The sequence below is a fragment of the Aegilops tauschii genome, chromosome 4, assembly GCF_002575655.3.
Source record: "Aegilops tauschii subsp. strangulata cultivar AL8/78 chromosome 4, Aet v6.0, whole genome shotgun sequence".
Taxonomy (NCBI): Eukaryota; Viridiplantae; Streptophyta; class Magnoliopsida; order Poales; family Poaceae; genus Aegilops; species Aegilops tauschii.
The window spans coordinates 461,545,512-461,566,563 of NC_053038.3; the positions used below are offsets into that span (position 1 = coordinate 461,545,512).

Here is a 21,052-nt window from a genome sequence, read left to right on the forward strand (position 1 = left end):
ACTTCTTAAGTTCCAATTCGAGAGATACTTATGCTTCTCCCCCTGATTTAACCGTCCGATGATCAATTTTGTTACAATCCGGCCTTATAGAGTTTTCCCCCCTCTTATCCTTTCGTAAGTCCGATGGAGTTCCTGAAGAAAGGACGCCGACTTCATCATGATGACCTGCAGCAGAGAAATGAAAACATCAATGTGATGGATCGACCTCTTCAAGAAGAGCAATCAAGACCGAGAAGACTCGTTAGAATTTCGTAACCAAATCCCTTCCCCCTTACTCTCCCTCTTAAATCTCGGGACGAGATTTCTTGTAGTGGGGGAGAATTGTGACGCCCGGATAGTTAAGCTACAGTAATTCCCTGCTAATGATGGCACGTCACCACGATTACTGTTGGTAAACTCGCGATAATTCAAATCCTATTTGAATTCAAATTTGAAGTCAAGTCAGACAACAAAAGTCTTCAAATATTAAAACCAAAATGTTCTGGATGTGACAAATGATCCCTTGGTAATATTGGTGGAGAATCCAAATTTTTATAAAATATTTTAATGCTCAAAAATAAATAAATAGTAGCATAAGTGATTAAGTAAATGCCTTTTATTAACTATAAATACTAAACTATTTTATTCGGGTTTAAACTTTTTGTGGCAGTGAGGGATATTGCTTACTGATTTTGGGACCAGCCACACATTTTTCAAAAAAATGGTTTAGTGCTAAAAGTAAATATAAAACACAAAAGAAAGAAAACAAAAGAGAAAAGAATAGAAAAGGATTTCAAAGTAAAGAAAAAGGCCCCCCAGCTTTCTCCCTGGGCCTTAGCCACAAGGCCGGCCCACTTACTGCCGTCCCCATCCTCTGTTCATCAGGGGGATCATGGCAACGCATCCACGGCGCCATGGCCGGCCGTGGACACGCGCCGGGCATCCATGCCCCCCCCCCCCGCCTACTAGTTCCCCCGGACGCCCCTCTCTCCCTCCCCGAAACCCTAGCACCCAGATCCCCTTCCCCCTCTCGCTTTGCTCTCTCTCGCGCAAGGCCGAGCGCTTCCAGCGTCGTCACCCCATCGATCCCGTAGCCACCAAGCTCTCCGGCGCTTGAGGCCATGTCCAGCTGCTGCGACGTCGTTGGCTACGTCAACTACATGGACAGGGTCAACCTTGGAGCCCCTGCATCAAGCCCTGTGACATCGTCTTCTTCCTCGGCCCCAACGAACTTCGTCATCGATTCCGGCAACGTCGAGCCCTCCCCGAGCCCACCTTGCTCATCTACAGGCTCACTGTGAGCCCCTCTTCCTTTCCCCTCTGCTTCCCCCTCGGATTCATGCCGTATCACCGGCGTCCGCGAGCATCGAACTCCACCGTTCGCCATGGCCGACGGGGGTCGAGCACCCCGTGCTCCTCTGCCCGAACCAGTGTTCCCAGTGTGCTCCTGGCACTGCCAGGAGGCCGACAAGCCCAACCGCTCACCGTGTCGCGCCCTCTAGCCCCAGATCCACCATCGCCGTCGCTCCGGCCGCCGCCTCGCTCATCCCCTACGCCTCGTCGCACGCATCCGCGCACGCCCCGGCCGTCCCCTACTCGTTGGCCGCGCCGTGCTCGCGCCTTGCCCCGCGCGTGCCCCACGGCGGCAAGGCCGTGTCTCCCGCGCCGTTGCCCCCGCTCTCGGGCTTCCCCCGTTGCTCGCCTCGGGCCTCTGCTGTGGCGCCTCCCCTGGCCGCCCGCCCGGCTCCCCTCTGCCCTGCCGCGCCGTGGCCGCGCCGGTTCCGCCGACCACTGCCGCGGCTCGCCCCACCCCGGCTCCCCTGGCCGGCCCCGTCGCTACGCGCTCACCGCTCCCCCTCCGCCTGTTAGGCCGCGCTCGGCCATGGCCAGGCCTCGTCCTGTGCTCGCGCGAGCGCAACTCCCCTCTGTGGCCGGTTGGGGCCACTTCCAAGTGGGGCCGGCCCTTAAAAAAGAAATATTAGTTAAATAATTAATTACTTAGTTAATTAATTATTTAGGATAATTAGTCTAACTACCCTATGACAGTGGCCCCCTCACTTAAATCCCCTGTTAAAATAAAGGACAAGTCATTGTGTCAATGACTTGTAGGCCCCGCTGACCCTTTTGACCAGTCAATGTTGACTGGTCAACTGCTGAGTGTGCATGCTGACTGGACCCCCTGGCCTACTGTCATACACTCTGGCTATTTCAGCACTAGGTGACAAAACTTTATTATGCTCATTATTCGAACTAAACAATTTCAGAAATTCTAGAAAATCATTAAAACTTTGATAATTCATAGAAAATAAACCGTAACTCGGATGAAAGTACTTTGTACATGAAAGTTGCTCAGAACAACGAGACGAATCCGAATACGCAGCCCGTTTGTTAGCCACGCGTCCCTAGCATAACGAACATGCAACAATCCTCCTCTGTTTCATCTGCCCGAAAACGCGAAACACCGGGGATACTTTCCTGGATGTTTCCCCCCTTCACCGGTATCACCTCCTACTGCGTTAGGGCACTCCTAGCACCGTTACTTGTTGTGTCATGCATCGATATGCATCTGTTTGCATTGTATTCATTGTTTCTTCCCCCTCTTCTCTCGCTAGACACCGAGACCGACGCCGCCGCTACCCAGTACGACTACGGTGTTGACGACCCCTTCTTCTTGCCAGAGCAACCAGGCAAGCCCCCCCTTGATCACCAGATATCGCCTATTCCTTCTCTATACTGCTTGCATTAGAAGAGTGTAGCATGTTACTGCTTTCGGTTAATCCTATTCTGCTGCATAGCCTGTCATTGTTGCTACAGTTGTTACCCTTACCTGCTACCCTACTGCTTAGTATAGGATGCTAGTGTTCCATCAGTGGCCCTACACTCTTGTCCATCTGCCATGCTATACTATCGGGCCGTGATCACTAGGGAGGTGATCACGGGTATATACTATATACTTTATATACATGAGACATGTGGTGACTAAAGTCGGGTCAGCTCGTTGAGTACCCGCAAGTGATTCTGATGAGGGGGCTGAAAGGATAGGTGGCTCCATCCCGGTAGAGGTGGGCCTGGGTTCCCGACGGCCCCCGACTGTTACTTTGTGGCGGAGCGACAGAGCAGGTTGAGACCACCTAGGAGAGAGGTGGGCCTGGCCCTGGTCGGCGTTCGCGGATACTTCAATTAACGCGCTTAACGAGATCTTGGTATTTGATCTGAGTCTGGCCATTTGGTCTATACGCACTAACGCGGGAACAGTTATGGGCACTCGACGTCGTGGTATCAGCCGAAGTCTTCGTGACGTCAGCGACTGAGCGGCGCGAGCCGCATTGGACCGTAAGCTCGCGCTTGTATTAAGGGGGCTAGGTCTGCTTCCGGCCGCGTACGCAACGTGCAGGTGTGCAATGTGCGATGGGCCCAGACCCCTGCGCGCATAGGATTTAGACCAGCGTGCTGACCTCTCTGTTGTGCCTAGGTAGGGCTGCGACGTGTTGATCTTCCGCGGCCGGGCATGACCCAGAAAAGTGTGTCCGGCCAAATGGGATCGAGCGTGTTGGGTTATGTGGTGCACCCCTGCAGGGAAGTTTATCTATTCGAATAGCCGTGTCCCTCGGTAAAAGGACGACCCAGAGTTGTACCTTGACCTTATGACAACTAGAACCGGATACTTAATAAAACACACCCTTCCAAGTGCCAGATATAACCCGGTGATCGCTCTCACACAGGGCGACGAGGGGAGGATCGCCGGGTAGGATTATGCTATGCGATGATACTTGGTGAACTTACCATCTACTCTCTCCTACATGCTGCAAGATGGAGGCTGCCAGAAGCGTAGTCTTCGACAGGATTAGCTATCCCCCTCTTATTCTGGCGTTCTGCAGTGCAGTCCACCGATACAGCCCCTTTACACAGATACCCATGCATATGTAGTGTAGATCCTTGCTTACAAGTACTTTGGATGAGTACTCACGGTTGCTTTTCTCCCTCTTTTCCCCCTTTCCTTTCTACCTGGTTGTCGCAACCAGATGCTGGAGCCCAGGAGCCAGACGCCACCGTCGACGACGACTCCTACTACACCGGAGGTGCCTACTACTATGTGCAGGCCGCTGACGACGACCAGGAGTAGTTTAGGAGGATCCCAGGCAGGAGGCCTGCGCCTCTTTCGATCTGTATCCCAGTTTGTGCTAGCCTTCTTAAGGCAAACTTGTTTAACTTATGTCTGTACTCAGATATTGTTGCTTCCGCTGACTCGTCTATGATCGAGCACTTGTATTCGAGCCCTCGAGGCCCCTGGCTTGTATTATGATGCTTGTATGACTTATTTTTGTTTTAGAGTTGTGTTGTGATATCTTCCCGTGAGTCCCTGATCTTGATCGTACACGTTTGCATGCATGATTAGTGTACGATTGAATCGGGGGCGTCACAAACATTGGATGTCGTTGATAACAGGATCACATCATTAGGAGAATGATGTGATGGACAAGACCCAATCCTAAACATAGCACAAGATCGTATAGTTCGTCTGCTAAAGCTTTTCTAATGTCAAGTATCATTTCCTTAGACCATGAGATTGTGCAACTCCCGGATACCGTAGGAATGCTTTGGGTGTGCCAAACGTCACAACGTAACTGGGTGGCTATAAAGGCACGCTACGGGTATCTCCGAAAGTTTCTGTTGGGTTGGCACGAATCAAGACTGAGATTTGTCACTCCGTGTGACGGAGAGGTATCTCTGGGCCCACTCGGTAGGACATCATCATAATGAGCTCAATGTGACCAAAGAGTTGATCACGGGATGATGTGTTATGGAACGAGTAAAAGTGACTTGCCGGTAACGAGATTGAACGAGGTATTGGGATACCGACGATCGAATCTCGGGCAAGTAACGTACCGATTGACAAAGGGAATTGTATACAGGATTGATTGAATCCCCGACATTGTGGTTCATCCGATGAGATCATCGTGGAACATGTGGGAGCCAACATGGGTATCCAGATCCCGCTGTTGGTTATTGGCCAGAGAGCTGTCTCGGTCATGTCTGCATGATTCCCGAACCCGTAGGGTCTACACACATAAGGTGCGGTGACGCTAGAGTTGTTATGGGAATTAGTGTGCAGTTACCGAATGTTGTTCGGAGTCCCGGATGAGATCCCGGACGTCACGAGGAGTTCCGGAATGGTCCGGAGGTAAAGATTTATATATGGGAAGTCCTATTTTGGCCACCGGAAAATGTTCGGGATTTTTCGGTATTGTACCAGGAAGGTTCTAGAAGGTTCCGGAGTGGGGCCCACCTGCATGGGGGGACTGTTGGGGAACGTAGTAATTTCAAAAAATTTCCTACGAACACACAAGATCATGGTGATGCATAGCAACGAGAGGGGAGAGTGTTGTCTACGTACCCTCGTAGACCGATAGCGGAAGCGTTAACACAACGCGGTTGATGTAGTCGTACGTCTTCACGATCCGACCGATCAAGTACCGAACGTACGGCACCTCCGAGTTCAGCACATGTTCAGCTCGATGACGTCCCTCGAACTCCGATCCAGCCGAGTGTTGAGGGAGAGTTTCGTCAGCACGACGGCGTGGTGACGATGATGATGTTCTACCGACGCAGGGCTTCGCCTAAGCTCCGCTACGATACTATCGAGGTGTAATATGGTGCCACAATTCTAAACCGCACCGAACTATCACGTAGTCATCAAAACGTGTATGTCAGATGTTTCGTAACATCTACAGACGACGCTGAGGTTCAGCACACCGAGCGGTGCATTAAGGACATAAGCCTTCTGTGCAGCAATGAGGACAATCCTCAGTTTACGGACCCAGTCCGCATAATTGCTACTACCAACTTTCAACTAAATTTTCTCTAGGAACATATCTTAACCAGTAGAACTAAAGCGCAAGCTATGACATAATTTGCAAATACCTTTTTGACTATGTTCATGATAATGAAGTTCATCTGATTATGAACTCCCACTCAGATAGACATCCCTCTAGTCATCTAAGTGAAACATGATCCGAGTTTAACTAGGCCGTGTCCGATCATCACGTGAGACGGACTAGTCAAGATCGGTGAACATCTCCATGTTGATCTTATCTTCTATACGACTCATGCTCGACCTTTCGGTCCTCCGTGTTCCGAGGCCATGTCTGTACATGCTAGGCTCGTCAAGTCAACCTAAGTGTATTGCGTGTGTTCCGAGGCCATGTCTGTACATGCTAGGCTCGTCAACACCCGTTGTATTCGAATGTTAGAATCTATCACACCCGATCATCACGTGGTGCTTCGAAACAACGAACCTTCGCAACGGTGCACAGTTAGGGTGGACACTTTCTTGAAATTATTATAAGGGATCATATTACTTACTACCGTCATTCTAAGCAAATAAGATGCAAAAACATGATAAACATCACATGCAATCAAATAGTGACATGATATGGCCAATATCATCATGCTCCTTTGATCTCCATCTTCGGGGCACCATGATCATCCTCGTCACCGGCATGACACCATGATCTCCATCATCATGATCTCCATCATTGTGTCTTCATGAAGTCGTCACGCCAACGATTACTTCTACTTCTATGGCTAGCTCGTTTAGCAACAAAGTAAAGTAATTTACATGGCGTTATTCAATGACACGCAGGTCATGCAAAATAATAAAGACAACTCCTATGGCTCCTGCCGGTTGTCATACTCATCGACATGCAAGTCGTGATTCCTATTACAAGAATGTGATCAATCTCATACATCACATATATCATTCATCACATCTTCTGGCCATATCACATCACATAGCACTTGCTGCAAAAACAAGTTAGACGTCCTCTAATTGTTGTTGCAAGTTTTTTTACGTGGTTTGTAGGTTTCTAGCAAGAACGTTTCTTACCTACGTATGACCACAACGTGATTTGCCAATTTCTATTTACCCTTCATAAGGACCCTTTTCATCGAATCCGTTCCGACTAAAGTAGGAGAGACAGACACCCGCTAGCCACCTTATGCATCTAGTGCATGTCAGTCGGTGGAACCTGTCTCACGTAAGTGTACGTGTAAGGTCGGTCCGGGCCGCTTCATCCTACAATGCCGCCGAAACAAGAAAAGACTAGTAGCGGCAAGAAGAATTGGCAAACTCAACGCCCACAACTACTTTGTGTTTTACTCGTGCATAGTAACTACGCATAGACCTGGCTCATGATGCCACTGTTGGGAATCGTAGCATAATTTTAAAATTTTCCTACGCTCACCAAGATGCATCTATGGAGTCTACTAGCAACGAGGGGAAAGGAGTGCATCTACATACCCTTGTAGATCGCGAGCGGAAGCGTTCCAATGAACGTGGATGACGGAGTCGTACTCGCCGTGATCCAAATCACCGATGACCGAGTGCCGAACGGACGGCACCTCCGCGTTCAACACACGTACGGTGCAGCAACGTCTCCTCCTTCTTGATCCAGCAAGGGGGGAGGAGAGGTTGATGGAGATCCAACAGCACGACGGCGTGGTGGTGGATGTAGCGGGTCTCCGGCAGGGCTTCGCCAAGCTTCTGCGAGAGAGAGAGAGGTGTTGCAGGGGAGGAGGGAGGCGCCCAAGGCTGTAATATGCTGCCCTCCCTCCTCCCACTATTTATAGGACCCCTGGGGGAGGGGGCGCCAGCCCTTGGGAGATCATATCTCCAAGGGGGGCGGCGGCCAAGTGGGGGGGAAGGGGTGCCTTGCCCCCCAAGGCAAGGGGGAAGCTCCCCCTAGGGTTCCCAACCCTAGGCGCATGGGGGGAGGCCCAAGGGGGGTGCCCCAGCCCACTAAGGGCTGGTTCCCTTCCACTTTCAGCCCACGGGGCCCTCCGGGATAGGTGGCCCCACCCGGTGGACCCCCGGGACCCTTCCGGTGGTCCCGGTACAATACCGGTAACCCCCGAAACTTTCCCGGTGGCCGAAACTTGACTTCCTATATATAATTCTTCACCTCCGGACCATTCCGGAACCTCTCGTGACGTCCGGGATCTCTTCCGGGACTCCGAACAACTTTCGGGTTTCCGCATACATATATCTCTACAACCCTAGCGTCACCGGACCTTAAGTGTGTAGACCCTACGGGTTCGGGAGACATGTAGACATGACCGAGACGCCTCTCCGGTCAATAACCAACAGCGAGATCTAGATACCCATGTTGGCTCCCACATGTTCCACGATGATCTCATCGGATGAACCACGGTGTCGAGGATTCAATCAATCCGTATGCAATTCCCTTTGTCAATCGGTATGTTACTTGCCCGAGATTCGATCGTCGGTATCCCAATACCTTGTTCAATCTCGTTACCGGCAAGTCTCTTTACTCGTACCGCAATGCATGATCCCGTGACTAACGCCTTAGTCACATTGAGCTCATTATGATGATGCATTACCGAGTGGGCCCAGAGATACCTCTCCGTCACACGGAGTGACAAATCCCAGTCTCGATCCGTGCCAACCCAACAGACACTTTCGGAGATACCCGTAGTGCACCTTTATAGTCACCCAGTTACGTTGTGACATTTGGAACACCCAAAGCACTCCTACGGTATCCGGGAGTTGCACGATCTCATGGTCTAAGGAAAAGATACTTGACATTGGAAAAGCTCTAGCAAACGAAACTACACGATCTTTTATGCTATGCTTAGGATTGGTTCTTGTCCATCACATCATTCTCCTAATGATGTGATCCCGTTATCAATGACATCCAATGTCCATAGTCAGGAAACCATGACTATCTGTTGATCAACGAGCTAGTCAACTAGAGGCTTACTAGGGACAGGTTGTGGTCTATGTATTCACACATGTATTACGATTTCCGGACAATACAATTATAGCATGAATAATAGACAATTACCATGAACAAAGAAATATAATAATAACCATTTATTATTGCCTCTAGGGCATATTTCCAACAATCAAAACATATAAACTCATAATATAACTATCATCGTAACGTTAAGCGTGCGGACCCTACGGGTTCGAGAACTATGTAGGCATGACCGAGACACCTCTCCGGTCAATAACCAATAGCGGAACCTGGATGCTCATATTGGTTCCCACATATTCTACGAAGATCTTTATCGGTCAGACCGCATAACAACATACGTTGTTCCCTTTGTCATCGGTATGTTACTTGCCCGAGATTCCATCGTCGGTACCTAGTTCAATCTCGTTACCGGCAAGTCTCTTTACTCGTTCCGTAATACATCATCCCGCAACTAACTCATTAGTCACAATGCTTGCAAGGCTTATAGTGATGTGTATTACTGAGTGGGCCCAGAGATACCTCTCCGACAATCGGAGTGACAAATCCTAATCTCGAAATACGCCAACCCAACAAGTACCTTTGGAGACACCTGTAGAGCACCTTTATAATCACCTAGTTACGTTGTGACGTTTGGTAGCACACAAAGTGTTCCTCCGGTAAACGGGAGTTGCATAATCTCATAGTTATAGGAACATGTATAAGTCATGAAGAAAGCAATAGCAACATACTAAACGATCGAGTGCTAAGCTAACGGAATGGGTCAAGTCAATCACATCATTCTCCTAATGATGTGATCCCGTTAATCAAATGACAACTCATGTCTATGGCTAGGAAACATAACCATCTTTGATTCAACGAGCTAGTCAAGTAGAGGCATACTAGTGACACTCTGTTTGTCTATGTATTCACACATGTATTATGTTTCCGGTTAATACAATTCTAGCATGAATAATAAACATTTATCATGATATAAGGAAATAAATAATAACTTTATTATTGCCTCTAGGGCATATTTCCTTCAGGGACCCACATGAACGTGGGTAGTGGGGGCAAGGCCCCACACCCCTGGTCAAGGCGCACCAAGATCCCCCCTTAGAAGGAATAAGATCATATCCCGAAGGGATAAGATCAAGATCCCTAAAAAAAGGGGGATATAACAATCGGTGGGGAAGGGAAATGATGGGATTTCTTTCGCCCACCTTTGCCAACGCCCCAATGGACTTGGAGGGCAAGAAACCAGCCCCCTCCACCCCTATATATAGTGGGGAGGCGCATGGGAGCCGCTCCCCTTCCCCTGGCGAGGCCCTCTCCCTCCCCAACACCTCCTCCTCCGTAGTAGTGCTTGGCGAAGCCCTACCGGAGAACTGCAAGCTCCACCACCACGCCGTCGTGCTGCCGGAGCTCTCCCTCAACTTCTCCTCCCCCCTTGCTGGATCAAGAAGGAGGAGACGTCCCCGGGCTGTACGTGTGTTGAACGCGGAGGCGCCGTTGTTCGGCGCTTAGATCGGAATCAACCGCGATCTGAATCGCTACGAGTACGACTCGTTCATTCGCGTTCTTGTAACGCTTCCGCATCACGATCTTCAAGGGTATGAACATGCACTCCCCTCTCTCTCTTTGCTAGTCTCTCCATAGATTGATCTTGGTGATGCGTAGAATTTTTTTAATTTCTGCAATGATCCCCAACACATGCCACTCACATGGCCATGAGAGCCAGCCCGCACCCAAGACGCGCGCTCCACCAATGAACATTGCCTCCCTCGCCGCTAGGGCCGCCGTCTAGCATCCATACAACCTTAAGATCTGAAAGGTTGGCTTTAGCCAGACCGACAACCCTTAAACTCATGGAGCCTCCAATGACCACCCTACCCCGAACATCGTCAAATCTGAGCCAACAAGCATTGGGCCGAGAAAGGAGGGAGGATGAGCGGATCGTCTCCATGACCGGCGACCTTGCGCTGGCGACGGGTGGCTCGACCACCATCGAAGCCTCCCATCCCTCCAGCCAACCTTCCCGCCCACGGCAGCCGGCTCAGATCCACGCGAGGCCACCAGCGGCCGCCCGCACACCTACGACGGAACCAACACGACTAACACCTGAAGCCATGGAATAAAAAATATACTTAGCTTCCAGACGAACATGAAGACTCAAATTAGCTTCCAGACGTTAAAATTATCCTTAGCTTCCAGACGAACATGAAGACTCAAATTAGTCATTGGGTTAAATAGGATGGTCCTACATGCCTGCCAGTTGGAACATAATTTATTTTCTTACCCACTGTTATAGCAAAACTTACAACATAAGAATCGATTGTTTGTGCAAATAACTAACTAAATTCTCTGTTCCGATAGTTTTCATTCATTTTCACTTGTCCCGATTCAATGATAAATCAATTGGCCAGATGTACACTCATTATGATCAAGGAAGATCAATGAAATGCAACATGATCTCTGTTACGTAGTATACCGAAAAATGTAATTTTCAGCATACTATCGAAGATGTCAAATAAGCAAGCAATTGGCTCACAGTTGATGAAAGCTCAACTGGATAGCCCTTAATTTTAGGTTATGCATCCACAACTTATAAGAGCGAAAAAAACATGAAATATTGCATTCGGAATCAAGCAAGTGGGCGTTCAGAGGCAGGGCCCTCTTGCCTGATCGCGTGCATATAAACATACAAAAAGATTATTTGCCTTTACATTGTACATTTATCAACGGTGAATTGGTAACTCCACTACAAATTACACTGCTATATAATTTCCAAGCAGGTTTCAGTGACCACAATATTCATGAAGTAGTTTGAAGTGCCAAACCTTTCCACATGCGGCTGCTACTAATTGCTATAGTAGTAGATTAGAAAGAGAAAACACGGTGTCAAAATCTGGATGGTGATCATCCTGTCCCTGACTGACATCCACTGAGAGCTGAATGTCGGGCTAGAACCAATGAGCTGCAGTAGCGGCACCATTCACCAAACTCTGCATAGCGTCCCACTAAACAAGAGCATCTGACATAGAAAAAAAAACTTCATCGATTGCGCCTGACATCAAAGGACTTCTGTTTAACGGCTATACACAGAGTCACACAGCAATTAGCAAAATAAAACATCTACTTGAGAAAAAGAAAAAGCTTAGATTAGTTTGTACAGAAAAGACCTTGGTGATTGTCTCCAAGTACACTGCGTAGTTTACAGTATGTAGCATCCACATGAGAAGAAAAAACAAATAACACATAACTGAGATCATTTACCTATTAATAATTGTTTGACGAACTCCAGCGACCTTAACTGATCTAATGTATGCACCATTCTTCTCTTCCAAATGCCAGATGACCTTCATATAGAAGATACTTGCATTTGTTTGAAGTATCCTTGCATTGTGTGCATTCAGAAACCAGATTGAAATATTCCCTTTTAGAAATATACAACTGTGCTCAACCAAAAGAAAAAAATATGTAGCCATGCCCGTCGTTGAAATATTATACTGTTGCCTAGTTGTTCGTACTCGCTGTACGGGAGGTTTACGTTGTTGTGGCCTCAGGCTCGCCTTTCGAGACAGAAATCTCGTCAGCAAACCCAACATGTGTAACAGTTGCCTGCAACCACGCTCATCTTGTCGGAGCATCTGCTCTTCGCTGCTCAAGATCGCGTCCACCTACAGGGTCTAGTCGCTAGCCGCGCTCCCTTGAATGGAGCCTTGCCTTCACGTTCTTTATGAAATGGCAGAGTGGTTGCAGCGAAGTGGCAGCCGCAGAGGAACAAACGGCATGCGTTGGCAAAAAGTGAGAGCTAGTGGGCATCACGATGGCAAAGCACCAAAACCAGCAGCCGTCCTGGGAGGGGTTGATGGGCGGGTGGGGCTGGTGACGGCGCCGGCGCTAACCCTAGCACGCCGCTAGTTAGGTGGCGGGGTCGGGGGGGGGGGGGGGGGGTTGTGGGGAGAGGAGGTCGACAGCGGGGTTGGAGGGGGGGGGGTCATGGGCAATGGGCAGAGGAGGTCGGCGGCGGGGTTGGGGGAATCGCGGGAGGAGGAAGAAGGAAGTGGGGAGGAGGACGATGGATGTAGCGAATAGATCGAGCGGAGCATCGTTCCAGTCCGCGTTGGACGGGGCTCCTTCCTGGGTCTTTTTGGCTGCATGGGAGGGGAGACTGGTGGGACGAAAAAATACCATGCGAAGGTGGGGAGGTTGAGACGAAAAAAACCGGTACGAAGCAGAGACTACCAAGTCGTCCATTAGGAGTAGAGATTCTCTGCACCGAAGTTTTTTTTTCCGCTAATTTATTTCTTTCACACACTGACAGGTGGAACCCTTGCAATATTTGCTACATAAACTATTTAACCGGTCAACAGAGTGCAATACCATGCTCTACGATGAGTCAGTGACGGTATAATCATCGCTTTGTGTATATGATGACGCGTATTCCGAAGTCCGGTGACCCGTACTATACTTTGAGCTCAATTTCAGTGACTGTTAATGTATCTACCTGAAAAAACTACTCCCTCTGATCCAAAATAATTGTCGTAGTTTTAATCGAAGGCTAAACTTAATTAGTTCAAAGCTACGCCACTTATTATGATTATGGATCGGAGGGAGTAGAAAATAAGCCCCGAACCCAACGACCATCATCAGAACGAAAAGCTTGAAGCGATCGATCGATCAAGTGCCTCAGTGCCTCACCAAATCACAGGCGCTTTCTCACAAACATCAACGGAAAGCAAAGGTCAGGTCGATACGTCATCCATAGCTGCATCCGTAAGTGTGGAATTATTGCGTCATATCCATACAGCGAAAAACATAGGTTCAATACAACACCAACAAACCAACCACTACCACCACTAGTCCACTACCATCTCTGTCACATACTACAACATGCATGATCGATCGTACTCGAGGCATTTCATTCTCCCAAACACAGTCACTGGTTCCTGGCTCCCCTGCTCCTGATCGATCTTCGGTGGCGCCATAGGGGGGAGGAGACAGACGCGCACGTACGGAGATGGACTAGAAGGTGGCGGCGGTGGCCAGGAAGTCCGCGGGCAGGAGTAGCGCAAGGTAGCCGGCGAGCAACGCCGCCAGTGCGACGCCGGCGGTCGCTGTCGAGGAGGCGGTGCCGGCGCTGGCCGCCTGCTGCGCGCGGGAGTTGGCCGTCGACGCCGTGTTGTCCTTGGCTGCGAGGAAAGCGAAACCGGTGATTGTTGTTAGATCGACAGAGTGACAGGCAGCAGGACTACGGAGGGACATCAGTGTTGCAGGAGCAATGAGTAACCGGCTTGATTAATTTCCAGACACACGTACGTTACGGCAAGGTAAAAGGTCTGTGAAAAGCGCCATTGATGGCAACAAGCACATGGGCTATGGTTCAAACATCTTTCGCCGAGTTACGCTCGATGTACCGTACGTAGTTTTCACCGTGCTAATGAATCAACAGGAGGAGAAGAGTGGAGCTAAGGAAACGGAAGGCTCAGTCACCTGGAGCTGCAGCGGTGCCCTTGTCGCCGCCGGGGCTGAAGATGGCGGCGTCCTTGGAGTTCGGAGGGAGGTGCAGCAGCTCTGCACACACAAAGTATAGCCAATAGTCAGTAGTGCTTCAGTAGTTCAGTTCATCTCGGTACAAAATGAAGAAACGAAACGGGCTCCCATAATAGATCGACAGCCTAGCTGTATAGGTTGGTGCCAGTGTGCCGGGTTTTGTAAAGAAAGGGAAGTAATTTGGGACGGCGACGGGTGCCAGTGGCGTCTAAGTCGTGATGCGGCCGGCCATGTCACGGGCCAGACCGAACAAGCCACAAGGCATCTCTAGCTAACCCTGCACGCGACGTCCCTCCAAAATACAGCCACGCGACGTATACCATTTGTGCTGTGGAACGTGACACGACGGCGCGGCGGGGGGTTGGTCGACGACGAGGTCGGTGATATGCATGTACTAGGGTCTAGGTAGTAGGTAGGAGTAGGAGGGAGACGTACGTGGGCAGTGGGAGACGTTGGCCTTGGTGTTGCCGCAGGCGGAGGGGAGGGCGAGCGCGAGGGAGGCGTTGATCTTGATGCCCAGGTTGGGGTCGTCCTTGTCCTTGACCAGCACGCACAGGCACTTGGGGCTCTTGTCCAGCACCTGGCTCAGCCCGCCGCAGCAGTCCGGCGCCGGCGACCGCGCCTGCCCCTGCACGTACTGCAGACACGGCGCCAGCCCCACCAGCTGCTCTGCGCACTCGCTCCGGTCCGCGTCCATGTCCGCTCCCACGCTAGCCACCGCCGCCCCCATCATCACCACCACCACCATCACCGGCCACTGCACCGCCTTCGCCGCCATGAGGGACGCCGCTTCGCTCCCTCTTCCTCGATCACTTCCTTGCCTTGGCTACTTGGCTAGCAGCTGCCGATGTGACTTGAAGAGTGGAGGAAGTAAAGTGGCTGTGTGGGAGTGAGCTGGGGTGGGGGGTTGGTGAGGCCGGGGGTGAACTGTTATAGCGGGTGGGGGTGGGGGGAGGCGGCGAAGGCGTGAGCCAGACATCGTGACGTGCCCGGTCGCACCACGTACGTACGTACGCGGGCAGGCACGATGCTCCGCACTTTGATGCGTGCGTGCGTGGCTGATCGACAGGCCCGGCTCTCTACGCGCTGCAGAAGGGCTCACACGCACGCATGTCGAACAGCGATTCCCAGGAGAGAAACGAGCCTTGCCGTGTTCGAACATGCACATTCAGGAAAGGTGCCAGAAACGTGAGAACTGTGACTGACTGTAAGGTTTCAACCGCTCGATTTATCGGCGCCGTGGCCTCGCCGTGATCTCCTCGTTCCGGCCGGCCGGCCAGGGACCCGGTGCACTTGATTTCTTGACGACATGCGGGCCGGGTAGATGGAGGCAGCAGCAGCCAATAACTCCGGCATTCATGCTAGCAAATGCAACTGTGTCGCTGTCGCACACTCATGCCCACTCGTCTGAACTCTGAATCTACCTCCATGTGGATGGCCTGCAGCGCTGCGAACGAGCAGAGGACTTATTGTTCCCTCCCTGTAACTCTTTGTATGAATCATCCTGTACGTGTAGTATTATTGGTAACCAAGTTCCCCTGGGTGGAAATTGACTGCCTTCCCTCTCTCCTTTTCAGTAAGGCTCTCACTTCTTAGCAGAGGTGTTAAAGAGCAAGATCACATAAACAATGTTGATGCATAGCAACAAGACATCCCTAGAAAAATGGAGTGGCAACAGGAGACGTGATGAGGCTCGCGTGTTGGGACAGACACGGGATGCCACATGTCCAATTTGGCAAACGGAACTACTAGTACGTGTCAGGTGTCACAAGCATGTTGTAAACTTGGAGGGTACGGTTCACTACGGGCTCGTGTGGGTGTGAGTAGAGTGGGTGGCCAGAGACCACCCAACATGCAGAGGCTGGCACTGGCAGCGAGCATCTAGCGGAGAAGGCGCAGGAGCTATGAATCTGCACATATGCAGAATGTTAAACACGCTACAGTATCTTTGGCATGAATCTGCTGCCACTTTGGTACCACCAGTTATGTGCCACTTGCTAGTTCGCGCTCCAAATCTGAAGGCTGAAGGAGCAGCAGTGCGAGTGCAAGCAGCCTCGGCTGGGGATCCAAGTCATCCCGTTTACACGCATGTTCAAGATGACAACCAAGATCTTCCACAGCAGCTAGCGACTTTGCTTCATGGTGGCCGCCGTGTCTCCGATCGAGAGAAGCCCCAAACCCCCGCTGGACGGGCAGGTACCTCTCACAAAATGCCGACCTAGACGAGCTCCTCTAACCGGCCTTATATGTTCAGGCTGACCGGCACATTTTCATATATCCATCCTAAATCTTGGACGTATATAAGGAGGCCTGGATGCGCTGTACCGCACCGCCATATCGGATCAGACAGACCCACCATAATTTGAACAAATTGACTACTCCAGCAAATTTACCGCACTCCTCTCGTGTCTGTCTACCATTGCTCCCCCATCCGTGCCGCCACCCGACCCACCGCGTTAGATGTCCTCGTCGGGTACCCCGTCCCAAACCGACGCCACGGATGTTGCCTCGGCATAGTCCATGTAGGCTCCCGTCCATGGCGCCGAGCTGGCCGAAGAACATCACCCGGATAGCGACGGAAGCAGCGTGAGAGGGAAGCAGCAGCGCAGAGAGTTCCGGACAAGGATGGTGTGGGCCTCGAGAAGGATGTGTCCCCTCCTCCATGCCCGGTCGATCAGTGCCCATCCGACCAGTTGTAGAAAATGAAGCCGTCGTCTGCCCCACCCGCGACCGACATTGATCCGACGGCCGATTGAAGGATCCCGGGAGGGTTTACGGCACCACAAGGGGTGGACGACGAGGTGTGTGACTCGCCGTGACTCCAACGGCAGCGCTAGCGTCCAGACTACAATGTCATGTTCGACGGAATGTCCCAGTAGGAAGGGGTATCGATTTTGCTCCATTTTCTATGCCTTTGTTTGTTATATTTGCTATTGCATTGGATAGATTAGTTGCATATGCCATTGAATGAATTAGTTGCATATTCCATTGAATGAATTAGTTGCATATTCCATTTAGTTCATTTTAAATCATGATCATTTTAGGAGAATTACGTGACCGAGATGATTAACGAGGGTCAAGAGCCTATAGCCGGTATGGAATATGAGTTGGGGATCTGAATTATCGTACGTTTGATGTTGGGGGAACATCACATACACAAGGCACCCAAGGGAAGAAAAAAAAAGGCAAAGACACCCGAGAAAATAGGTCCGACATTCAAAATATTTGAGGATAATTTGTTGGTCAAAACTTGGTTGGCCACAAACATGGACCATATTCTTGTCTGATAGTTTCTCACACACGGTTGTAGAGTTGTACACTCTACTTGGTATAGTAGCTCACCCACAACCTCAAGAGTTGCACACGCACGACTGTGGTGTTGCACACTCTCGTCGGTCTAGTTGCTGACACACGGGCGCGGGAGTTGCACACCCTGGTCGGCATAGTTGCTTCTGCATAAAGCGGGGTTGCACACCCTGGTCGGAAAGTAGTTCATGCAAAGTCGCCGGAGTTGCACACGTGCGACGACATAGTCGCACAATCCCGGTTGCGGGAGTTGCACACGCGTGATGTCATAGTTCCGCATGCATAGCCGTGAAGTTGCACTCTCTCGTTGGCTTATTTGGTCAGAGCAATAGACTAAGTTGCACATCCACTGGTAGGCAGTTGGACAAGGCAGCGAACAGTGAAAACTACACGTCCACATGAAAGTTGCACACCTACTGAAGTTGGCAAGGGCAACACATGAAGTTGCACATCTCACTAGTAGGGGATAGTTTGGGATGGAGGCGTCATCAATAAAAATGCATGTCCATGGGTATGAGGAAAATTTGCACATTGACTATCAGATAGTTACACAGCGACTGCTTGGTAGTTGCACCAAACGGGAAGTAAATTGCACGCACAAAAGTTTGTCGAAACATACCCATACGGGATCTACTTTTGGAGACTACGTCGTGAGGATTTCAATGATGAAATTGGATCTTAATTTTGATGTTCGGTTCAAAAGTTATGACAATTTTTAGAAAAATAAAACTTGAACTAAATATGTTCACACCTGTCCGCATCAGTGAAAGTTGCATGTCTACAAGAAAGGGGAGCTGCATATCGACTATGAGGTAGTAGCACATCGACTCTTATGCAATTGCACCAAACAGAGAGTAAATTGGACACAAAAAGTTCGTCAAAACATATCAATACGGGATCTAATTTCGAAGAGCACGTCGCGAGGATTCCAACGGCGAAAAAGGATCCTAATTCCGATGTCTGGTTCGAAAGTTATGACTTTGTAAAAAAATAGAAGTCCTAATTAAATGTGTTCACACTTGTTTCATGAGACGTTCAGCACGCAGTGAATGGCCATACATGATTGGCTAGTAATTTCCTTTTTAGCTCTTTTTCCTAAAAAAAACTTACATAAAATAATAGGCCATTCGAGAGCGCTAACAAGCCACCGTTGGCTCGCTAGACGCGTCCTTTGCTTTAAGATACCTGGTTTTATAGATTATTCTTTTTCAATCCGATCATTGTTTCATTGTGTTGCTTTTAGCCTATATTATACAACGGTCACACTTAACTTATGCTTGAAATGAGGCTTTGTGATGGACATGAGTATGCCCAGATGATGATGACTTACTCCAAGCCTCTGAATTATCATGGTGTGCTTGTTTACAATCAGTATCACATCGATTAATTGGTTCGTGCTGCCCATGTGTTCGAACTGAATGTTCCCTGTTTGATGGTCCATAATGATACTTGTTGAAAAGAAGGTTGAGATGTGCAATGCCCATCTGATTTTGTACTCTCAGGAAAAACACACAATTGAGATGTACTCCCTCCATTTTTACACTCTGCATATTAGAGTTGACTGAAGTCAAACTTCATAAAGTTTGACAAAGTTTATAGAAAAAAAGTACAAATATTTACTATAATAAATCTATATGATATGAAAGTACATTCAATAATAAATCTAATGGTATTGATTTGTTATTGTATATGCTAATTTTTTTATTTATAAATTTTTTCCAAGTTTATAAAGCTTGACCTTGACTAAAGCTAATACGTGGACTAAATAAAAACGGAGTAAGTACTGTAATCCTCTCAGTTCCAATGTACTCAATCAATTTATTTATTGTATTCATTAGAGGTTGTAGTTATTCTTATTGCCCATGCATTAATTAATTAAAATGTTATTACAATCGTTTCTTAGAGCATGTATCACGCAGTTTGAAAAACTATTACATAGAATATCCTCCGACCTATTATCAAAACTAAACTTTGCAATTTGATGCGCCACCTCATTGGCCCGCCTATTTATCTTAGCCAGCTTAAAGTTGTGCATAAGTTTAGTGATGGATAACGCTTCCTTCTTCAGATCGACGAGAGAGGACCAGTCCAGGCTATCATTTGCAAGGAATGAAACCACGTAAGAGCAATTAGTTTCTAAGATAACATCTCTATTACCGATAGAGAGACCAGCGAGGCACGTCCTTAGCTCAGCTTCATCTATAGTGGTACACAAACTAATATACTCCCACGAAGAAATAAGGGCATCACTAGAAGAATTCCTAGCAAACACCCCCCACGCTTGCAGCGCTGAAACTCTCCACAAAGCTGACATCAACATTAATTTTAATATAGTCATATGGGGGAGGCTGCCGCACTTCAGTGATCCTCCTAGATTGACTGGGTTTAACCTAGCCTCCACCGCCTTACCTTTCACGTTAGGAATCAACTCAGTATTTGAAGGCATGAAAAGAAAGACGGCCAATAGTTATCCACAAAAATAGCAGCGGCCGAGACAGATTCCTTCCCCTTTCAAAAATCAAATCATTTCTTAAATGTCAGGCTCTCCAATATGAATATGATTTGCTCACACACCGGAGAACTCTACTGATCTAGCAAAATAAGCAATCAATTTGGGTCAGAGAAATTAAAAACCTCTTCCCAGAGAATATTCCGAACTTCTCTCAATGCCATACAAAGTGCCTTTGCCTTAGGGCACCTTGTCAGAATAAAACACTAGTAAGATCATAGACAACACACCGGGGCACGATATTTATTAACGAGGTTTATCGATATGGTCACATCCCCGGGGCAGTGACTACGGGCGCTCCTCCCTAAGATACCGCAAAACTGTCCGCCCAGCGTCGGCACACGCCGTTGGCTCCCCCGCGTACTTGTTACTATCCACAAGCCGTCTCCAGGAATTCGGGGGCCCGATGCGAAAAGCAAAATGGGCCCTAATTTCTTTTAAAACTTCATATAAGATAACTGAAGAATAATCTCACATAATTATATAATTTAAATTCGTTATTTCATAAAATGTTTAGAAATATCTCTAATATCAATGCAAAAGACTAAACCTTGATTCTGGAGGACAGAACCTTGATTCTGGAGGAGGAACTATTGGAAATATTTAATCTGTTTTAACTTCTGAACTTCAACAACTATACAAAAAGTTGTTCCAAAAAATATGAGTTAACTGTTGTAAACGATGAATTAAGAAGTCTTAGTACATCTTTGCCGTGTGTACCAGAGAAAAGGGGAGGAGCATAGGGCACCAGTAGGACAGTTGGACTTCTGTTCGGCTGTTCCACCGACAGCTCGGCACGGCGGCACCACGGCAGTGTCAAACGGCACGGCGGCGGCAGCCAGCCCTCGCAATTCCCGTACAGTTCCGCCTGTCGCCTGGCTGCAGATCTATCGCTGCCGAGCCGCTGATTCATCGGAAAAAGAAATCGATCGATCCGGCCGGACCACGG

The 21,052-nt window shown here is 49.0% G+C and overlaps 1 protein-coding gene and 1 long non-coding RNA gene across 2 annotated transcripts; one reads left to right on the forward strand and one right to left on the reverse strand.

The window, feature by feature from the left end:
- Window positions 1-947: 947 nt before the first annotated feature.
- LOC141021550 (uncharacterized) lies at window positions 948-4,308 on the forward strand. Its single transcript, XR_012182878.1, has 2 exons — window positions 948-1,276; window positions 4,002-4,308. It is a non-coding gene; the product is annotated as an uncharacterized lncRNA (long non-coding RNA).
- A 9,192-nt stretch (window positions 4,309-13,500) lies between these two features.
- LOC109746802 (non-specific lipid transfer protein GPI-anchored 13) lies at window positions 13,501-15,201 on the reverse strand. Its single transcript, XM_020305906.4, has 3 exons — window positions 14,724-15,201; window positions 14,229-14,309; window positions 13,501-13,927 (listed from the first exon to the last, which is right to left on the reverse strand). The coding sequence occupies exons 1-3, from the start codon at window positions 15,064-15,066 to the stop codon at window positions 13,761-13,763; spliced, it is 591 nt and encodes a 196-aa protein (XP_020161495.1). The 5' UTR covers window positions 15,067-15,201; the 3' UTR covers window positions 13,501-13,760.
- Between the last annotated feature and the right edge of the window lie 5,851 nt (window positions 15,202-21,052).

What these genes read in the sequence shown, in the direction of transcription:
- LOC109746802 (XM_020305906.4), bottom strand. Translation starts at nt 15,066, where the DNA reads ATGGCGGCGAAGGCGGTGCAGTGGCCGGTGATGGTGGTGGTGGTGATG. An exon ending in CAACGTCTCCCACTGCCCAC is followed by an intron (nt 14,310 to 14,723) that starts GTACGTCTCCCT and finishes TTGTGTGTGCAG; the next exon opens with AGCTGCTGCACCTCCCTCCG. An exon ending in GGGCACCGCTGCAGCTCCAG is followed by an intron (nt 13,928 to 14,228) that starts GTGACTGAGCCT and finishes CTTTCCTCGCAG; the next exon opens with CCAAGGACAACACGGCGTCG.